General features: G+C 36.2%; 1 protein-coding gene across 1 annotated transcript in view; it reads left to right on the top strand.

The window, feature by feature from the left end:
• Nucleotides 1-22,588, top strand: part of LOC139977004 (roundabout homolog 2-like) — a 264,174-nt gene that overhangs the window by 8,271 nt on the left and 233,315 nt on the right. The window contains 1 exon segment of the mRNA XM_071985943.1: nt 7,826-8,069. Within this exon segment, the coding sequence (XP_071842044.1) occupies nt 7,979-8,069 (91 nt within the window). The 5' untranslated portion in view covers nt 7,826-7,978.

Here is a 22,588-nt window from a genome sequence, read left to right as displayed (position 1 = left end):
AAATAATTTAAAAATATGCTCAAGGGGGGGGGCAGCTGCCCCCTTCGCCCCCCCTTGGCTACGCGCCTGATATTTAGGTCAAAACCTCTATATATCCCCCTTGCTGGAAGTATGGAGGGTTTATCCAATCAAAATAGGTTACATTCAATCATCTTTCTCTTCTCAGATATATATGCAAGTGTTATTACACTGTCTGGTACTGGAATATATCCTGCACTAATCCCATATCTTTCTCTAACTCTATTTTGATTCTCACTGAGCAATGACTGTTTGTTGACTGTGAATAATTTAGTCTAGAATGGCTGTCCATAATGAGCCTATTTATGCCTCATTAGTTCCACCCTGATGGAGAGCTTTTGTTTTGAGCTTTGATACTTCACTCAGGAAGTGGAACGAAGTCATTGAATTTTTCCCCAAAGAGGAATTCATAGTTTGAAGAAAAATCCATTGCATAATAATGACCTGTGAGCAATCATGCCCACCCCTGCATGCATATTAGAGCTCCATATGTACAGTATATATCTGTAGAATACTGTAGGCAAGTATAAAACACAGAGTGATGTAATTATTCTTTGTCAGTGTGACAGTCAGGGTGTACAGTGCAGTGCTTAAGTCATTAACCTGTGAAAGCAACTGGTTCTGTTAATTGATTTAGGTAAACCATGGAGTTACAACCAGGGTTAACCTTCATGTGGACTGTGTTTGAAAACATATATTGATCATTGCTAAAATCTCATAATACATTGTTTATTACCTTCAGAATATCATATTCCCCCCCCCCCCCCCAAAAAAAATGAATTTGTTTTGTGTGTGATCAATAGTAATATACATGTGAAGGGAGCTAGGGAATAGTTTGGGCAATCAAACTTTTTTTTCGAATTGGAAAGGAAAATAAATTGCTCCCTACAATATGTTGAATTCATTATTCATTTGATGAAAGATATAGGTGGTAGTTTAAGCTTGATCAACTAGTACCAAATAACATCCACTGCAGGGTCGATTCGGAAGATTCATTTTGTGGATGGGAAGCGATTGGGTCCTCATCTTCTCTGGGCCCAAAGGACAAGGGGTGTTGTACCATGTCATGTTTTGAGTTTGAAATTCGTTTTGACAATCTCCATAACCTAAACAAAGTAGGTCTCCGTTTGGCAATAGATATATGCTCTTTAAAGTTTTCATTGTATCCTAATTTTGTGTTGTCTTTAAGCTAACATTTGGTTACACAGAAATACATGATCAGTAGGTCTCAAAAGACATTTTATGCCTTGCATGATCGTAAATTGAAACATGAACTTATAAGTTGCACCAGTTTTGCAAAGAGCAAATGTTGAAAGTTTAATGAAGCTACTGTAATTAAAGTATCAAATGTATTATTGTAATGTGACGACTGACGAGGGTGATACAAAATAGATATATGCCATGGAAAAGACCGAGCTGTATAAGGAAATTTATGCTAAATCAGAATTTTGAAGCCTATAGCCCCAAATTGAATAGAGGGTCCTGTCATATGTATGGATCCTAGCTGCCATCTCTGTCTGCAGATCATAATGGTACCGTGAGTTAATCGTTATAAATATATTTTAAAATAAAACAAAAACTGCTGGCAAATCTGCTTACCCATTAAAGAGCCTGTGTAAGAGAATGTGTTAAATTAAGTGGGCCTGACGTTTTGATCCTATAGTAGGATCTTCTTCAGAGGCTGAATGACTTGAGTGCCAGATGTTTTGATCCTAGCAGGATCTTCTTCAGAGGCGGAATGACATTACTCGTCCTTCTGCCTCTGAAGAAGACCTGCTAGGATCGAAACGTCAGGCCAACTTACTTTTACACATAGGTATTTTGTTTACAGTAATCATTGAAGAATGGGATCGTTTTACTAACCATTTATTAAGTTTGTACAGTAAATTTGGTGTCTCATATATATATATAGTACTCCCATTCAAAAATAATGTTTCTGCTTCATTTTCAAACCTTAGGCTTATACCTAATTTTATATTTTGTGGTGTGAATTTTTAATAGACTAAATTACAGTAATGTCAGATAATCATATATTTCAGGTCACTGTGGACAGTACTCCTGCCCTTTCGTTTAACAGTTGAACAAAAATTGTACCTCAGATTGTTGCAACTTTGCTGCAAAAATATTGCTTTAAGAATCAGTCAGATCAAATTATTTCTAAAATTCAGTGAATATAAATTGAGAGCAGTAAAATTTATACAGCAAAACAAGAATCCCAGCTGAGGGTCTTGGCTACCCTGGATAAGGAATTAAATTGTAGATTATTTGTTTAAAATTCATTGCTGTGAAAATGTGGTTGCACGTATGCAATCCATCATGCTGGACGTGTGGGAAGGGTTGGAATTGTCATATCTAGCAAAGAAATATCAGCTATAGAGTCTAGCAGAGGAAAAAAAAACAAATCCCGGGCAGTAAACAGAGAAGTGGTAAGAAATGAGAAACTGCTTACATTATGGGAGAGGATGTCAATGTGAGGATAAAGGAGAGATGGTAAAGTTTGTATGTAAATTCTCAACTTGGGATGACCTAAAAACTTGCTTGAAATTTGAAAAAGTAAAAAGACTTAGCATTGCAACCTGACATAGTTCATTACAGGGTAGATTCGGAAGGAGGAGAAATTGGGCCTCGTCCCAGAAGTAGGAATAAAAGGGTGCATTGCTATATTATAACCGTTTCCAGTCATGTAGCATATAGGTACTAGATTGCAGAGTGCAAATGTAGTTTGGAGACAGGTAAGTATTGTCACTTGTAAATCCCCAAACCAGTAAGTTTTGGGAAACTTATGTGTAGATTTCTCTTTGTCACATGATATTAAATTTAACAAATTGGTTGGAAGCAGACGTTTTGAAGGCTCAGAGACTATATGGTTTGAGATAGGGGTGGGGAAGGAGTAAGACCAATGTTCAGTAGACAGGACTGCATGAAAATCATTACTCTGCAAAATATGGGGGGGGGGTGGAGAGGACTTTACCCTCAGTGTAGATGCTGGAGGGGGGGGTGGGGATGGGTGCTGAAACTTGTGAATGTGCAGTATACTATATTTTATTCTGTTATGTCATATCTCACAGTAAATATAGCTATGATTTCAATAAAATATTTTTCACGTTATTAGTGAAAGACAGTACAAACAGTATGTTGAATGCACGATACAGGATTTGGAGGGGGGAGGGGGGGGGTCGTGAGGGAGTCATTGAAGGTGGGTGGGGAGTGTGTGTTCTAAGGGTAACAACAGTATGAGCAGGAGTACAGAGTTCCCCTTGGGTTCTTGGTATGAGTACAAGTGTCAAGTAAATGACTCAAAGTGCCAGTATGAGACTATGTGAGTACTTACTCTAATCTAACATTTAGTATTTAGATTACAATTCACTGTCCCGAATACAAACTGGAGTACATATAGTTTCAGAGTACAATTAGTACAGACAACTATGCTAGAGATTTGCTCTTTACCAATAGTCAGTAAAATGAAATCCTACTAATATATATAGTCTAGAACTTGTCAGAAATCTCCAGATGTTGCCTCCTTTCCCTTGGGTTTTACAGTCATAACAAGACAAATTCTATGTCACCATCTGCTGAGAGGGATTCCCTGACATATATAAAGTTGAAAAGGCAGGTCACAATCGCAGCCCTTTATGACCCATTTAGAGGGAACAATAAGAGGGGTTGGTTGACTAGTATCTAAAATGATTGTGGTCATCAATAAATACTGGGTGATTGTGCTGTACACATGTCCAGTACTGTAGGTATAGTCAGTGTGTAGTACTATATATATGTGACTGTTGGCTGTATACTTCAAGTATCTCTCGCACAGTCTCGTTCTCTGACTTACAGCAGGTTTTTTACGAGGAAAATTCCTTGTTCTGATGTTTCCTTGCAATCTGCAATATTATTCAGGGGCATTGTCGTTTATCAGCGCCTAGGGAACTTTAATTTTGTTGCTGCAGAAAAAAGATTATAAAAAAAAAAAAAAAAAAATCGGAAAGGAGATCTTTCTAGGGGGTGTAGATTAAGTGCAAAAGATGTAGCTAAAACAATGTTGTTTTCCTTTTTTTTTCTTCCCGTGATAGATTTGACGTAAAATTAAAGCTAGTTAATCGCTCTTTTTTTTTTTTTACTTTTTCAGTCTTGAGGCTGTCTTGTAAAGTCTAAAGGGAAAAGCGTAAAGACATCAATTAGAGTGGCATGGCTCCAGAACGAGAGACATTATTAGGTTTAAAATTGTCAAAAATATGAGCAAAGTTATAAAATGACAGTCTCAAGCTACTGCATGTAAATGGAGCCGTCTTCCTTAAACTGCCATGAAAGCGAGATAGTTAGAGAGAGAGAGAGAGATGGATAAACGACTGCCTATGTAGAGTGTGTTTTGATCCTTGTGAAAGATAATATAGAGATCAGAAAAATAAACATTCAACTCAATAAGATTACTCCAATAGCACATCTTGAGAGAAGTAATACAGGGACTGCACAAACATGTACTAGGTCTTGTTAACATTGACACAATTAGATGTTTTGTAACATTTAGCAGATATTAGCTAAATTTTGATCTTAACTTTGATCGTCATGGGTTATGTAGCAATCATGTGCAGTACCAGATCGGGCGAGGTTACAAACTTCTTTAATTCTACAAATAAACTTACCAAAAGAATTTTTTTTAACTACGTATACATGTTATATAGTGAAGTGTGGTTGGTGAACCAAGCTAACATACTGTCTTAACTTTTAATATGATTACATATTTGCTCATTTTTGAGCAATAATTCCATAACAGTCAGGGAATAACTTAGAATTTTTTTTCGTTAAGTGCAAAGTGCTACACAAATTTTTGCATCTATAATAGACCTGTATTTTATTTTAGTTGAAGTTTTTTCCACAAAGCCATGCTAAGTTTCAGTATTTTATGTGAACTAAATTTTCATAAATCTCAAAAGTACAATAAAATATGTGACTATTGTGCTTAATTATTTCCTGAATGTCAAGTTGAGTATCCTAGTAAGTGGAAGATACTTATAAATTCTAAACAGTATTACATGATCTAAGCATCTGCCAAGCTCTTGTATCTCTTATAATATTAGCAGCATATATAGCCAGGTGATATACCCAGCACTCTTCATGTATAGACACATTCCTCACAAGTTTTATCATTCCGTTTTGAACTGGCATTGAACTTTAATCGTTGATCTTGAAACTTCCAGCATCCTTTTACATCTCGGAACAGGGAATGGGCTTTTCACAGAGATTGTACTAATTAATAGGTATTAATTGGATTGAATTGGATTAGACCACCGCTGAGAAGGTTTCTCATATGATATCGACATTCTATGGCCGGATACTGTTTCACGCGCATTACATATCTCCGCAGTATTCGGGGGGTATCAGATTCCTCTTACAGCGAGGAGTGAGTGCTTCTGGAGGCATTAAGACCATTGACAAGGCGGTGGAGGGCACCACAGAGGCCCTTAAGGACCATTACCTCGAGGGTTGCAAGCTTGGATCATAACGGTACATTTCGGTCGTCAACCTTCTGCAGAAGATGTCAAAACATCACAGCGTACATAGTTACATGGATGTAGGCTACATCTCGACGAGGTGTTCGCGAATGTTTAAAAAAAAAAAAAAATCAAAACCCAATCCTTGTCAGCGATAACCTCTCTCTCTCCCAGTGGATGCGATAAATATGTTTCAAAAGTCACGGTAACATATAACGTAGCTACGGCCGGTCATATCGACGAGCGGGTCGAGGGACGGCTTTGTATGCTCAGACATTGTGGGAACAGTACACTCGGCTAAATATCAATTGATAATTCTCGCTGCTAGGATGTCGGTCTTCCGGGAGTATTATTTCATCATTTGACTCAGCGGTTAATATCCTCTTCAATTCTGTCGAGTTCTGACGGACTGCAAATCTAACCACTTCAGGCGGCCAGCGTCTGTACTAGTAGTAGTATCTTTTAAGATATAATGGGCAATAACTGTAGATGTAGAACAGTGAACAGTCTTCTCTATTCTCCTTTCGAATTTGGTTTATATATATTTAATTTCCTTAGTTACAGTGAGATACTTATCGAAATTGAATAATTATGGAGTAATTACATATACTGCAGTAAATGATAATTAACATGTATAATGGTTTGGAGAACATTGACTGTAGTCTGTGGAACATATATGCTCTGAATCTCACCACCTAGGCATCTTGAGGAGGGTGTGAAGTAAATGAACCTGGGGGGAGTGAGAAGGAGGGGTGGGGCAGGTGGTACAGTAGGTGGGTGGGTGGCATCGATTTTGTTCCTCACTTACCAGTCTCCTCACAACCTCATCTCTATTGTTCTACCATGTAGGCATCTTGAGGAGGGTGTGAAGTAAATGAACCTGGGAGGGGGGAGTGAGGAGGAGGGGTGGGGCAGGTGGTACAGTACCTGTAGGTGGGTGGGTGGCATTGACTTCATTCCACACTTACCTATCACCTCACAACCAACCTCATCACTCTTGGTTTACCATGTCGTTTAGATATGATTTACTGTATGTTGCAAACACAACCAAACTCAAGCTGATTTTGCAATAGATATTTATACTAGAATCTATCAGAGCCATGATTGAATATTTAATATTTAAGGGAAGATCAGATTACCTTAGATATATATAATCTCTTATTTGATCTCCACCGATGAAGTCTGGTCAGGAATGGTGGAAGTAGGCGTACCGTAGTACCTACACCATACAGGCTTGCTTAGAGGTCTAGTTCTGACACTTATGCACACCATTGTCCTAATCACTCTAATATAGGCATTAGAAATCATGAAAATAGCTGAACAACTCCCATCAAAAATCAAAATCCACCAAAGATTGACCAGTTTACAAGTCTCTTCTTAATTACAGTTTTATTTATGAATAAATATTAGCTAATAAGGGGGTTGCGTTACTGTATGTCCTTGGGCGAGGCAAGCTTAATCTTCATTGCCTATCTTCACCCAGGACTTTGTATAAATGGGGACCTGATCAGAGTAACTTGTAAATGTAGTTGAATAGCTGGTTTGTGGTTGTACCCTATAGAATGTAAGTGTCCTGCGAGCACTGTATGAATTGTCCACACTTTGAGTGTATGGTTGTTACTAGTTACCAGTGACCTGGGGTCAAGTGTTGTCATGTGAGAAGCCATTGCCTCAAAGGTACAAGACTGTAAAGCTTCACCTTTATTTTTTTCCTTTACATCAAACCACAAACTTAAGCTATTAGCTAATAATAATAATAATAAATGAGACTTATATAGCGCTAAATCAGTAAACAAAAGTCACTGCTCAAGGCGCTTTACAAAGAAAGTAAATTAATTTACAAAAGAACAAGTGAAAAAATGGGTCTTAAGTAGACTTTTGAAAGTAGAAAGTTTATAGCATGTTTGAATGTGATCTGGTAACTTGTTCCAGAGATAAGACCCAGAGTATTGGAAGCTTCTGTAACCATAGACCTCTTCAATCGTGGTTTTGGAACAGTTATATACAGTTTGTTGGAGGAACGAAGTGTGCGAGTTGGAGTATATATATGGCAAGAGAAGTTGTGACAGGTACACAGGTAATACAGGGGCTTTGTGAGACAGGTCAGTTATCCCCCTCCCCCACCCCTCCCCACCCTCCCCACCCCTCCCCCACCCCTCCCCATCATCAGGCTTGACCATTGTATCAATGTTGGGCACCAGAAAAATTGAGAATGGAATATTTCTATCAATGATCCTTCTTGAATTGACACAGATCTATTAAAATAGTAGCCTTGGTAGGTGAGGAGTTTTAAAAACAAATATTTCTCCTTCTCTCATCAGATTACAGTATACCTTCATTGGATGGAAGCTTTCGTCAGAGAGTGCGTGCGACACACGGTAACAACTCGGTAGATAAGACCCCGTTTTATCTGCGAGCAGGGAACAGTTTTGATTTTTTATTTCATTTTGGAGGAAGGAGAAGAAGATGATACCATGAAGAGTTTGACTCGGACAAACTCTCATCACCTCTCCTCGGTGTTCACATTCCTAGCCATCGTTTGCTTTCATCTAACCAACAGTCAAGGTAAAGGCAACTCTTTTCATATTTTTATTTCCGGGGAGTAGGAATGGTTTGAAAAACCCAAACAGGTGATGAAGTGGACGTTGATATCCTCATACGTTTATTCATCAAACTCTTCGCATTGTTTGTTCCGTTGTGTAGCACGATAAAATTAACCTACGAACTAGTGATAGTAACTTGTCAGCGAAGACATTTTCTGTTAAATGTGATCAGGTATCCCTAATTGTATTGAAATTTTGTAGCGTTTCATTTTCATCCCTTTTGCGTGATGTTCACCAAATTCAATGATTGGTAACCAACTTTGAAGTCACGTGTGCAAAGAACAAATCAGACAATTTCAACAATTTTGGACTTTCCTTTTCTTGCTGATGAAAGGACATTTCATGGGTTCTTAGAATTTACTTCGCTTCCTTGCTTACATGTCTCCTCACGACTTTAGTACCTCTAACCAAGTCGAGAATGAAAGGAATAACTGGGAATTTATTATCAGTTACCCAAATTTTTTATAAAAAATTACCAATATTAACACAAAAAGTTTCTTTAAAGCAAGATTCAGGGTCTATCATTAATTTACTGTACTACAATTATATTTTGATTATACATGAATATTCAGTGGACTAATTTAAATTGCTGGAAATCAACAATTTAACACCAACAACATATACAGCAAGATCAACAACATATATATAACACAGACAGTGATATTACATTTAGCAACAAGTGTTTTCCATCTTCACAGTTTTATTGCTCTCTCAGATTTGACAAAGAATAAAAGTCTTTTTCCTTGCCTTTACTTTTATCTTTGCTCTTCATATCCATTGAGCTGATTTACATAATTACTTTTGAAAGGTTAGAAACTTGTTGCCATCGGTTGTTGTCATGGCGGTGGCTTGCAATCGCTTTGCCCTGTGTATGAAGATAAAGCCGAAACAATAGATCAAACTAAGTTGTAGATTTTTGTTCTCTTTTCTTTTGGCCTATTCATAAATGTTGATTGATCCGGCAGCCTTGCTTTGGAGCCATCTTGTTTTGCCCAGAAGGTATGTCATCTTAATCTATGGACGTATCCAAAAGAGTTACCATTGGTTGCTAGGCAACAGTGTCATTTACATAAATACAGAAATAGATACATCATTAAGAACTGACAAGAACATCAGAGAAAACGTATTACGGGAGGAAAATTATAAATTCCTTCATGCCACAGGAAAAGATCAGAAGAAAATTCCTCCCTGCAGAAATGTATAAATTTTTGACACTTTGGCTTAAAAACTTGCTGTGAGTCTGAATTTAATGAGTTGTTAAAAGTGTGAAATAACTTGGTAGCTCTTGTGATATCTGTTTTTATTCTAGTTTAGAGTTGGAAAAATGTGGTTCAAAGATAAAGTTAAGTAATCGTAATTCAGAGTATATGGGATGAAGAAATAGACCTTGAATTCAATGAGAAGATCATGTTAAATCCAAATTAACAGGCTGCATTATTCAGAAATTTGACCATGGAGATGAATAATTTTGAATAAAAACTATGGTTTTTGTAGTTCAACTGTGCAGTAGAAAATGTGATAAATATCACAAAGATGAGGTGAAGGCAAGAATTTGGGGAAATCATTCTTATTAAAGGGAAATTGTAGCATTTTGTTTTATACAGCTTGTTCATCTAGAACCTGTACTTGCACAACAATTGCATTATATCTGTTGTAGCTTATGGTTACGCTCCGGAGAACGAGTGAGAAAAGTTTGTTTTGTAACACAAAATATTTTGCACATTAGATCATCTTCTTGCAAAATCAATCGTAGATCTGCTCAGATGGCAGTTTCTTAATTAAGTGTCATAGAGGTCCAAGGCTCATCGATTCTGCTTCAATCCCGTCACCAGCTCAGATATGTGACCTTAGAACCTTTAACAACAGTCTCGACAGCACTTGTAAACTAACACTGTCACAGGAGTCACGTGACGTGCCGTCCAATAATTTGGTGGCGAGATGTGACTAAGCGTAAAAGAATACACCAAGAAAATGAAATTTGCACCCGGATTGTCGGCCTTATAATCTAATAAACGCTTCATACCCCGAAGAAAGCTTTTGATTACCTTCCTGTGAGAGTTTGCATCGACAGAACCTGTGATTCAGGGTCCATTTACACTGTGTCGGTGTGTGAAGGCAATTCAAGGCTGAACCCTAAAGTGTATTTACAGCATACACATGTTTACCACATGTCCTAAAACATGGATCATTATAAATTAGTCATCTGGCAGTTCTAAAACTATTTTTTTTCTGTTTTGGCTGTTGAGTAAATTGAGAGATGCTTCAATAGTAGATCATTCGAGAGGTAAATTATGCAAATTTATGGGTGACCTAAAAAGTGAGAGAGCTATGTACTGTGTAGTAACTTAGTTTCCAGTCAAGTGGCTGCTTGCAGTCTTCAATTAAATCTGATTAAAACAACTTTAGAAATTTTGAACAGTAGGCCCTATGGTCGGTGCCTGCACTGCCCGGTACTTCGGGGTCATCTGTCATTTGAACTTTGGCCAAAAAAAAAAAAAAAATGGCTTAAAGGCAACAGTACTTATTAATATTCTATACATATGCTGTACATATATGTATTATTTTCTTCCTGATTATCCAAACAAAATTTGTGGTTCAAATAATTTTAAGGTGGATAAGCTCTTTTGTTCATGTAATATGTCACATAATATGTAATATGTCACATGCCAATACCAGTTCACAATGTACAAGTTCTCTCTTACCAGCTTTCTCTGTACCACACATCACATTTATCTTAAAACTAATCAAATATAAGCAGTGTTGACCTTTCTTGCAATCTTTTAAGTATTCATGTGTTTCAACAGTTTCATGATATTTTAGATATATATATGCATTTTTGGCTTATTCCCTTAAGATCAGTAATCAAAATTGTTTCAAATGTTAAATGTAAACTGTCAGAAGAAAAAAAAGAATGAAATCCAAAGGGAACCATTTGAAGTTGAATTGGAATGGAACATATCAGGTGTATCGTCTGATGAACGAGTGACTTACTGTGCACAGTGTGCAGTATAGTACGGTAAGTCTATGTAAAATGACTATTTACATAGTTATAAGATAATTTGTCTTGAAGCTTCTACAGACCTGCAAGTTAAATTCTTGCTGATGAGATTCATGCAATTTACGTCATTCATTGGACTGCCTGACTGTAAAAATAGTTTCAATTTCAACAAAAGGCTCACTGGAGAATTTTGTCTTGAAAATCCAAACTGCCGCTGGGGTAGATAGTTTTTTCTGTTTATAAATAAGAAATGTTTCTAAATTGCTGATTTTGTCAAGATGCTTGAGTTTTATGCGGTAAGAAATGGTGGGAAACTTGCAGATTAGTCGGCAGGAATAATCATCTCTTTTGTCGTGAAGGCCTTCAGTAGGGTACAGGTTTCTGAATGTAAAGTTGGTTGTTAAGTACGAAAAGAATAATAAACTGTTCCAACTTTAAGCTGACCGTGATTAAACGTTAAATTGGAATTCACCAATCCATTCAAAATGTCACATTACCTGTTAAAATATACATTAATTAGTACTTTCAAGCAAAGTCTGCTTGCATTGGGTCAGTGTTCCAAAAAATTATACAACTTATTACTCTAACTAAGTGTGCATCCAGTGACATGGAAACTAAAACACCAGATTTTTCTGGCACAACAAAAGGAACAGTTTAACTGTGAGTATATAATTCATGAATTTTGATTTGATCCTCAAGATTTGATTTGATCCTCAAGATTTGACTTGATCCTCAAGGTGTCATTGACTGGACAAACTTTATGTACTCACTGATAATGTTTCATGTAAACACATTCAAATGTTGAATTTGGATACAGTTTAAAAAGAAAAGAAAAAACTTTTCAGCTTGCACAGTATTCCAATTTTAGAAATGAACCCCTAGGAAGAATGACCCACATCACTGCGGGATTTTAGAAAAGAAACGGCTTATATGTTATCCTAGGAAGCGAAATCATGCAGATTTGTCAACTGATGATTACTAAACAATTCATTATACATCAATGTTTACTGATAGACAAAACAAAGTGCCCTTTTACCCGCCGGCAAACGGCAAAATCATCTCCACAGGCATTAAGTCCGGTAGGTTAGCCAGAAATATCACTCAGGCCTGTTCAAACTAATGCACTTTCATTGCAACAAGATGTAACCATCCTATATTATAACAAGACAAATTGACAGAGATTACCATGAAATAGTCATTTTAAGAAGGATTTAAACAATCTGGGGATAAATTTGGAAATAATGTATCTGCGATGATGTCTTCAGAATTCGTTGCCTTCGTATACAGATCTGAGGCATATATTGTATGCTACCCTGGGCATTTTTTTACCCTCGATATTAATAGATCTCTAAATGAAACAGCCTTCTCCTCCATGGTTGGGTTTAAATGTAGTACTAAGTACTCATGATAAGCTCCCTTTTATTAAAGCCAGCTTTCCAGTTGAGCGGTCATGCAGTTTGCCTCTTCATGGGAAAGGTGTCAGACTGTGATAAAATGGTGGAGGGTTCAGTTCCAGCCAATTTCTTAATTCAAAACTAAATGCTTATCTCTCTCATCTAATTCTGCACTATTAGGTGTGCACACCCAGCCGTTACTGTGGCAGAAACTTGCGCACCAACCTGTCGTCAACCTCATAGAACATGCAGAGTTGCGATCCTTAAGAATTTTAATGAAACCAAGCTTTCTTCTCAATTTCAAATTAATTCAGAATCCATTCCCTCTCTGAACAACTTTTTTTCCCCTCACTTTCTACTCGGGAACTCTATTTCCAGAACATACAGTATACAGGAGAGTGTAATTCAGTCACACCATTGAATTTTGTTATCTCTGAAACCTGATCTGGACACTTTGACAAAAAGTAAATGTCAGTTCAAGTTTGTCAACAAACTGCGCTGCCAGCATAACCTGGTTTCATTAATTAAAACATCAAAGCAAGGTGGGAGAAAGAAAAAAAAAGATAAGAAGGAAAAGAGAAGAAGAAGGAAAAATTTTAAGTGAAGAAATAGAGAGCATTGTTCCTAGAAAAGTTTAGAGCTCTAAAACTTGTTACTTTCAAAGACCGTGGAGATTAACTGGAGTGATTAACCCATTTTTCGGTAATTGAAATCATCAAATTGTCTTACCGATCGAGGATGTAAAGTGCTCGGAAGGGTGCAGTGCAACTAGCAGAAAGTATGAAATTTAAGCATGATAAGTTTTTCAGATGTTCTCCCCTTAAATCCACTAACTAATTGTTAGACATGATTTCTAATTTTCTATGTATTCTATGAAAATTTCAACCCCCACTCAAGTTGATGCAAACTGTGTTTTAAAAAAAAGAAAAAAAAGAAGACAAAAAAAAGAAAGACAAAAACAGAAAAAAAAGGAAAAAAAAAGAAAAAAAAAAGAAAAAAAAAAGAAAAGGAAAAAAAAAAGAAAAGGAAAAAAAAATAGGAAAGGAAAAAAAAATAAAAAATTTTGTTTTTGTTTTTGACATTTGTCAAAATGCTTTGGATACATACTAGACACTAGACAGCTTAATACCATTGAAACGGTTTTAAGTACGGGGAGAGCCATCTATACTCACTGCACTGGAGTACACATACTTCAAAAATTGTAAGGGACCCCTGTGGTCTGTTTATCAAGAAAACACAGTGTGATGTCCACTCATAACATACAAGAACAGTCCTTTGAATTATTTGCTGGTATGATTAATTAGCACTGGCAATTATGCTAATAAACCTAAAAAAGATACTTCAGTGATGAGATCTGTAACATGTACATGGTTTAAGGATCCACCGCACAGATTTTGCACATTTGGATGGAACATTAAAACAGCTGCTAGAACCGGTATGATTAATTAGCACTGGCAATTATGCTAATAAACCTAAAAAAGATACTTCAGTGATGAGATCTGTAACATGTACATGGTTTAAGGATCCACCGCACAGATTTTGCACATTTGGATGGAACATTAAAACAGCTGCTAGAACCGAGAGAAATTTTTATGAACGTGTACGTAAAAACGTCTGTCAAGTTGACATATAAACTTTAATTATTAAATCATCTTTTACTAAATTTAATTACCGGGTGCTTCATAAAATTACATTTCAAGGACTCTGCTGCTAACCGTAAGAGCTGCGATACATGGCTTGTGTTTGTCCTTTTTTTTTTCATATTTTTATTTTTATAATTTTGTTTTTGGTTTACACTGTATGTACAGCAAGGAAAGTAAGTCCTGAGATTTGTATGGCACTCTGTTACTTGAGGCAACATATAATTTGTTTGAATTAATGCTGCTACCTTACAAGGCATTGGTCAAACTATATCTAGGCTATGAGTTGCTCAAAATAATTAATATTAGGTTAATATTACATTACTTTTCATAAATATGTTTGAGAGAAAACAAAACGGAAATTCCAGGATGTCAACATCTGTAACTCCAGACAATGATTTAATGCCCCTCTCCCTCCCCTCCCCCTCCCCTCCCCCGTTTTAATGGATGTGCAGATACACTATAGTGAAGTTAAACTAAAAAAGCCTGGGCACGTAAATCAAACAACTTGATGCACTCTCAAGCTTAGTCTCACTTACATGCTACAAGTCCCATAACCATATATATATGACCATGGCGGTTTTACCTCAAAGTAAGTATCACAGGGTCCCATTTGGAAAGGGATGTCTGCATATCATACACTGAACTTCACTGCATCTTTCTCTTCACTTGAAAGCTTTAATTACTTCAGTAACAGATCCAACTGTCATTTTCAACCCTGTTAAGTCAACTCTCCTACTTATAAGACACACTGACTGTATCACAAGATACAGCAAAAAAGGTACACAAAAGGTGCATTTTGAGGCACACAAGTCCTCTATTTTTGATCAACTTAACAATTATAGGTAGTGTGGCCTGTCCAGTCCAGTTAGTTTTGAAAAGACATTCCCAAAGCCCTTTTAAAAGAATAACTGACCCCAACGATCAAAGAGGGAGACCTTTGTACACCCTTTGGCATATATTGAACCAACAGGTTTTATTCATTCATTCAAATACCTCTCTTAAACTTTTTCCCCATTCTTTAGATTTTATGGTTGGCAGCTTTATAATCCCCCCAATTCCATTTAGCCATGGAGAAGTCTACAGGGTACCCTCAGAAGAAAGAGAGAGAAAATACTGTTAGAGCTTTGGTATTTAGTGGAAAATGAAACTTGCAGATAAAAGATAATGAGGGATGGCCTGAAGCAGTGTGAAAGGAAATTAAAAAAAAAAGCTAATATAGTGTGAAACAGCTAGAAGCACAGATGTATGCTGTTGAAGGGATTTAGTATTTAAGTCTGAAAGTTTTGAATAGGCAAGCTAAACTTTAGACCACTATATGTCCAATTGTCTGATAGGAGACTAGATGTCTAGGGCTAGACAACAACTATTCAGTGCTCACCCTTTAAATTGAAAGTGTAGAACTTTGAAAGACTTAAAAAATCCAGTTGTAATGTGTTTTTCATTTTGTGTCATTTGCTCAAAAAAAAGATTAAAAAAAGACAAAAGAAAAAAAGGAAAAAAAAAGAAGAAGTTTATTTAGACAGAGGTTAATAGGATTTTCTTTAAATAGAATTAATTTTGACCTCTTGTAATTGGGAGGTTAACACTTGATTTACCTATTCCTAACTAAGAGTGTTGGGTTAGTATTAACTAAGGCTTAAATTATTCTTCAAACACACATGTCACTGAATGACCAGAATTAAACCAATTATCGGAGATGTTACATAGTACCCCAGACACACATGATGTCAATGGCGTGTTTTAAACCACCAGGCCTTACTTTTTGGTTTTCGGAACCACTAATTTGGTTACAGTGCGAAACATCGTTGCAAACTACCAAAGCCAATTTATGTACACGTAGGAGAGAGAGAAGGTGTAGGTTTAGTGAATAGAACACCAACGTTGGGAGAGAGAGGTGTAGGTTTAGTGAATAGAACACCAACGTTGGGATGATAACAATTTACCGTTTGATCTGTTTGTAGGAACAATACTTTTAAGTCACAATGTAATCTGAATGTAATGTGAACAACTTGTAGACTGAATACCATCAAAGCTGACTTTGGTTGTCCGATCAGAAATTTGCTCATCTCTGAGGATTGGACAACTGTTAGAAATTTGCCGTTTACCGTTTGCATCAAATTATATGTTACTTGCTATATATATACAACATTGTGTTTTAATATAATCTATTTTTGTTTCATTTCCAAATCCCATACAGGGATGTACTCAAGAATATTTCAGTGCTGGACAAATTTGTGATCCACGTCCTGGGGGAGTGGCCTAAGGTGTAGGGTTGTCCCCCTCCCCTTTGGAAAATTAATGAAAATGAAATATGCTTAGATGACAAATGTCTTTTTCCTATTCTGGAGTTAACCTCTGTGCCAAGTATTCACCCATATTTTGGTAATGGTAATTTTTTTAAAATTAATCATCAACAATAGTGCTGGGCGAAAATGTTTAAAATACTGTCTGTGCTGGGTGGCATTCAGAACTGCTGGGCCCAGACCCCTGCCGCCGCTAGGCATGAGCATAACCCTACCCATAATAAGATGAGTTTGTTACCATTTAGCAGATTCTAGCAACTTCAAGACAAGGTGCGGCGACTTTAACAGAGTATTGCAATCTCCACTGCATTTGCTAAAGTACAGTAAGTCGCCAAAAGTCATACTGCACTTGTTTTTAAATTAGAAATGAGAATAATATAGATCTGTGCATTCAATTCCAGTTTGACAAATTGCTAGAAATCATGGAAGGCCATTGTACTTACTGTGAGAACAGTTTCTCTATATCATTGGCCAATTATAACCTCTGAAGTCAGTTAAAGTTTCATCTCTGAAGTGCTTTCAAGCACTTGGCATTCAGAATTTGGTTCCTACTTTCGAAAAAATATGGCAGTTTGTGTTCATTTTTCACCGTCTTGATTTCTACTTAAAACTTAACAACCTGGCAAAGTTGTCTGCAGTACCTGTGAGATTGAAAAATTAACCTTATAGGAATTTAAACTTTTAAAATACTTTGTACACTTACAGCTAAAATGCAATATGGTTTTGTACAACACACCTTCTGGCTCAAGAGAATTTCCCACCTGAAATCTTCACAATTCTATTCATGAATGTACATGAAATCTTCAAACAAATGTGAGAAATTTGACATATTTTGGGATCAATTATAGTTGGTATGCTAATTGGTTTGACTAATTAGTAAAAGCTAGCATTTGAACTAAACTGTTGTTTTTTTTCTCACATTAATATATATTGATCATCAAAGTTGAGCAAAATTTGAAGAATTTAATGGTAAAACTTTGGAGATAATATATATACCACATTGATGGATTAACTGAATGGGTCTTTAAAACTTAAAATGTCAACATGAGATGAGAGATAAATTTGTTTTTTACATACAAGCTTCTTAACTATAACTGACACAGGCAACTTGTATATATACAGCATCTCAAACTTAGAGCCCTATATTTCCATAAAATTCATCTTTACCTTTTTTTTTGCCCTTTACTAATAGTCAATACATCACTTTACATAATTTATTGTAAGAACAATTTACAAATTGCTAAAATCTGTGTCTACAGGTTTATTTAAAGACCCTTAAATACAACTCAGGAACAACACAAAGGCAGGTCTGAAAGGGTCATTGTTTGGCATCAATTTCTCCGTTTTCACGGCTTCTTCTCGACAAGGATACTCTTGTGCATGAAGTTCAGTTAGTGGTTTATATACCATTGGACCATAGTTTTCTATCTGTGGATCTGCAAACATGATCATGACATCACAATGTTGTAGCCATGGAGCCAAACCAAAATGTTCTTAATTTTTTAAACAAAATTTTGTTTTGATGCACAAATGATTTATCTACAGAGGAAAGTATTTCTTACAAAGAATTTGCATTTTGATTCAAGTTTGTCACCAACTCTACAATATATGCACAAGTGTTCCTCTGTATAGTAGCCTACTTACTGTAAGCTACAGGATTAGTTTTAGCAAGTTGCACTTTCCCATCCCCCTCCCCCTCCCCTCCCCTCCCCCAAGTATTTCCTTGGAGGTTCTGTCTCCTGATATTTTATTCACAGACATGATTGATAAGTGTCCAATTAGAGAATTAAATGTCTGTGTGAGCCAAAAAGAAAGATAAAACACTTTGAGGAAGGAAGGTAGCAATAAATAGTTGAACATTGAGGTTTGAGTATGAGTGACCATTATTTAACTTTCTAGCATATTTTCTAGCATAACTGATGACCTTTAACCTGACTAGCTACAAAGTCAACTGAAATAGACCTGCAACACATTGCCTAAAACCCCTAATTTAGTATTCCGTATATATATGCACATATCCCTTTAAGTTCAGTGTTATAACCATGTATCAATCCTCTTAACATAGAGGTACACTGCTCTAAACGGTAATTTACAAGAATTGAAATGGCGTCTTACGTCTGCATGAAGTCCTCGAAACAACATCTTAAAACAAAATTTCCTAAAAATTTCTTTCGCATTATGTCATACATCTTTGACACTTGTCATCTCACAAATTTGTGCTTTAGGGGTTAGAAATTCAAATCTTGTACAAATAATGTGTGGTTGCATATTTGTGGGAAGTTTATTACAGCCTTTTTGTGAGTCTTTTGTGAAGATGTCTGAGCTGCATACACCAGTACACAGTGAATTTGTATTGTATACAGTACTGTTGTTTATACATGTAGTATCAAATTCTCGGTCTTCACCAGTGGCAAGCACATATCTTCCATTCTTTTCTCTTTTTTTGGGGCGAAACCTGAAAGCAGAGTTTTAAGGACTTCAGGGGTCAGATGAAACCCCTTCAGAAAGCTATATGCTAGCCACAAAAGTTTGTATCAATTTCATAGCTTGAGAAGGATGAATCATATGTCAAAAAGTAATTATATGACCTTTCACCTTAGTCTCCAGAATCTCAAATTTATTTGAGATGTCACAATTTTTAGTTAAAGGAGGACACAAACCACAACCATCACCACCAGTTGTTGTTTGTGATAGAGATAACTGTGATAAACATCTTCCCCAAAATACAGTAGCTATGTATTAAGAAAATTCCTATTACATTTGGAGATATAACAGGTTACAGTAAAATGTTTTGTCACACAAAAGGCTGATGACTGACTGTTCAAACAAGTCTCAAAATATGATATCATCAAATCCACCTGTGTTTCAAGTTTTGAATTGTTTTCTTGATTTATTACAAGGGTGATAATTTGAAATCTGTTATATTACAAGGGTGACATATTGAAATCTATAACGCAATGCACAGTTTCAACTTCATGAAAAAAAAACAAAAAAAACAAAAAAAAACCCACAGTTGATTGTGTGTTAAATGTACCTACATGGTTAACTCGAGTCTTGCGGAAGACTGGTTGAATTAAATTCCACATTTGTTTGAGATGTAATTAACATGAGAATTTTTTTTTTTTAAATTGTTACTTTAATAAAACTAACTGTTCTCCTCAAGATCTCAGTCAATTAACGTACATAATATTAAGTCATAACTGCTGTCTGCATGTACGGGCTATTCAGAGGAATAATTTCTACGTAATAGAGTATGCTAGGCCCTACATCAGATATCCTACCTGAATAGTAGACATATATTAGAAAAGTGCACACTTTCAGTTGGCAGAGTTTCAATATAGTTGATGATCTGGTTGCTGTAGGATGTTGAGTTTCAATGTACTATTAATGTATATATATGCTACTGTAGTACTTTGAATGTTGTACACATTCACATACCCTCATTTAGCACTTTGTGCAAATTTACAATTTATTACAACTATTATTATTTATTACTATATTACAACTAGTGTCTACAAAAGATTTTTTTTTTTGGTTAATGAGTAATACGTTGCGACATGGGGGGATTTAGCTAACTTTCAAACTCAATCCTGAGCATGTTTATATATATATATGGCTATATATATGTCTATATATCTCTATATATAATGAAAATCGTAATGAGTTGGAAAATCAAGAACAGTGAAAATATATATACGTTATAATCAGATGTACACTAGTAAAGTTAAGAAAATCGATCGATCAATTTTGAAGTTGCTCAAGTCTTCAATTGTGATTCTATATGACTGAACATTCAATTCTAAAATATGTCCGAAGTGAAACTAGTGATATAAATGCATAGCCATCCCTTCAGTATTCTTTATTCCTCATATCTATCATTTCTATATTAAACTCTTGCTTGGGTTGCAATTGGCCTGTACTGTGAACCTCCAGAAATTTGAGCACTCGCAGGAATTTATGGAACGTAATTTTTAAAGCACTCTGAAATGTGGAAACTAATGACCTTAAATTTTCATCTAATACAACGTAGCCAAATGATCTCTAAGTTCAAATTTATAAATGTACATTACTTCTAATGAACAAAATGGATTTCCATGCCTGTGGCTATATTAGCTAATGGCCTGCACTCTTACCATTAAAAACAGTTCAACCGACCAAGTACTACTTCTTCTTGTACTTACTACTACACATACTATAGTTGGTTTGTATCATTTTAAAGTAAATCAATAAGGTTTTGACTGGCAAAGATACTTACAGTAATATTATAAATGAGCCTTGTCGGTATTCACAGCCATACACAAAGGATTATTGTGCAGAGGTGCTACCATGTCTGAATAATGATTACATCAAACGGTAATGTCGGGGCTGGATAAACTAATTAAAAACCTTGATGAAGACAAGGGAGATAATTATTATTACTACTATAGTACTAGCTTTGTACAGCTAACAAGATGGTACAGAGTACAGTTTGAAGAAACTTGTGCATTTATTGCTATATGTACTGTGTCTGTACAGCTCTATTCAAATTTGATATGCTAATTAGGAAGACCAAGCTTTTAATGATTTTGATGTTTTTTATTGTCGTCAGCCAGGTCACATCTTTTGGTTTTCATATCCAAACAGGAAATTTGGTGTTGTGACCAAAAAATTGTATCAAAATAGCAAATAATGAGCAATAATTACAGACATGTACTCTGTAGGAGGGGGTGAGCCCCATTGGCGAATAAAAACACCAGCTTGTATGTATGTATGTATGTATGTATAGTGATCTTCCCGCAAGCAGGAACTCGCGAAAGAAGCCATGGAGGCTTATAGACTCGCAAGCTGACCGTAGCCAATCTTGTGGGCCAGTAAAACTCCCTAGCTTCCAGTGGATCTGTTAAAGCGATGGAGGGTGATGGAGGGTGACACAAATTGATCATTTTACCTATTTGGGAGGATTCAGCTATATTTTGTAATCTGAATTTGATGTAAATAACTAGTCCTCCATTTCCTGCAAGGCTGATTTTGGATGACTCTTTAAAAGTATTTGCCCAACAGGTGTGCATTAGTCCTTGTAGGTTCCTTCATAGAGGGCTGGGCCATGTTCTTGGAAAAGGATGCCCTGGTTCAAAGTTTCTTCAGGGTAACATTTTTCTTTTGGTATTTTGGTAAATTTAGATACTCCATTTTCTTTTTTTCTTTCTTGTAAATACAGAAAGAGAAATATTGTAATAGGCTTAAATTTTAACATAAAAGTGGGAAAGTTTAATGGGGTGGGGGGGGGGGAGGGTAGATGGTTTGATTGTACATTTAGCTTTCTGAACATTGATATATTGAACTATATTCATAATTTTATGCGAAACAAATCGATAATCTGGAGGCAGTGGCGGAGCTAGGGGTATTGGTCAGAGGGGGGGGGCAAGAATGGTCTGTAGGGGCGCTTTCGACTTTATCTAAGCGGAGCGCCACCGCAGGTTGGCGCAGAGCGTACAGAAATTTTTTGAGTAAAGATACTCCCTAGATCGCTGGAAATGACCCTTTCCGGGCCTTGCTAATTTGCAGATAAACCAAGAATAAATAGGTGTCATCGCCAACAAATGTGACAAATGTCAGTAGGTAGATGAGAGCGCAATAATAAAAAAGTAGATAATCGCGAATAAGTAAAAAGTGGTGAATAGCTGAAAAGGGCGCCAGCAGTCCATTTGAGTCCGTCAGGGGGGGCATCCGCCCCCCCCCCTGACTGTATGGACGCTCCGCCACTGTCTGGAAGAAGGTTGCATGTATGATTTTAAAGCTATTGAAAAAAAAATATAAAAAAAATACTTATATACCCTGGAAGTTTAATAGAACATGGTAATCTCTCCAGACTGAATCTCATTCAATGCTAAATGCAGCATTTAAGTGTCCGGGTATATCAACATGTAGTATTTCTTAACAAAATTTTACTCGAGAGGATCAAGAAGCCCTCCGTGGGTTCTTGAGCTCACTTTAAAGATATTAATTTTCCCATTAAAGCTTTTAGAAGTACCTTGTTTTTCTTTCGTAAAAGAGAGAGAAGAAAAAAAAATGAATACAGTTTACAAGTAGCTGGCAATAAGAAAGGAAAAAAAAAAATTATGGACTGAATGAAAGAGAAATTGTCGATTACTGATCTCGGTATC

Source organism: Apostichopus japonicus, chromosome 12 (assembly GCF_037975245.1).
Source record: "Apostichopus japonicus isolate 1M-3 chromosome 12, ASM3797524v1, whole genome shotgun sequence".
NCBI classification, from domain to species: domain Eukaryota; kingdom Metazoa; phylum Echinodermata; class Holothuroidea; order Aspidochirotida; family Stichopodidae; genus Apostichopus; species Apostichopus japonicus.
The sequence above is the reverse complement of the archived record's forward strand: the minus strand, read 5'-3'. Positions and strand labels throughout refer to the sequence as shown.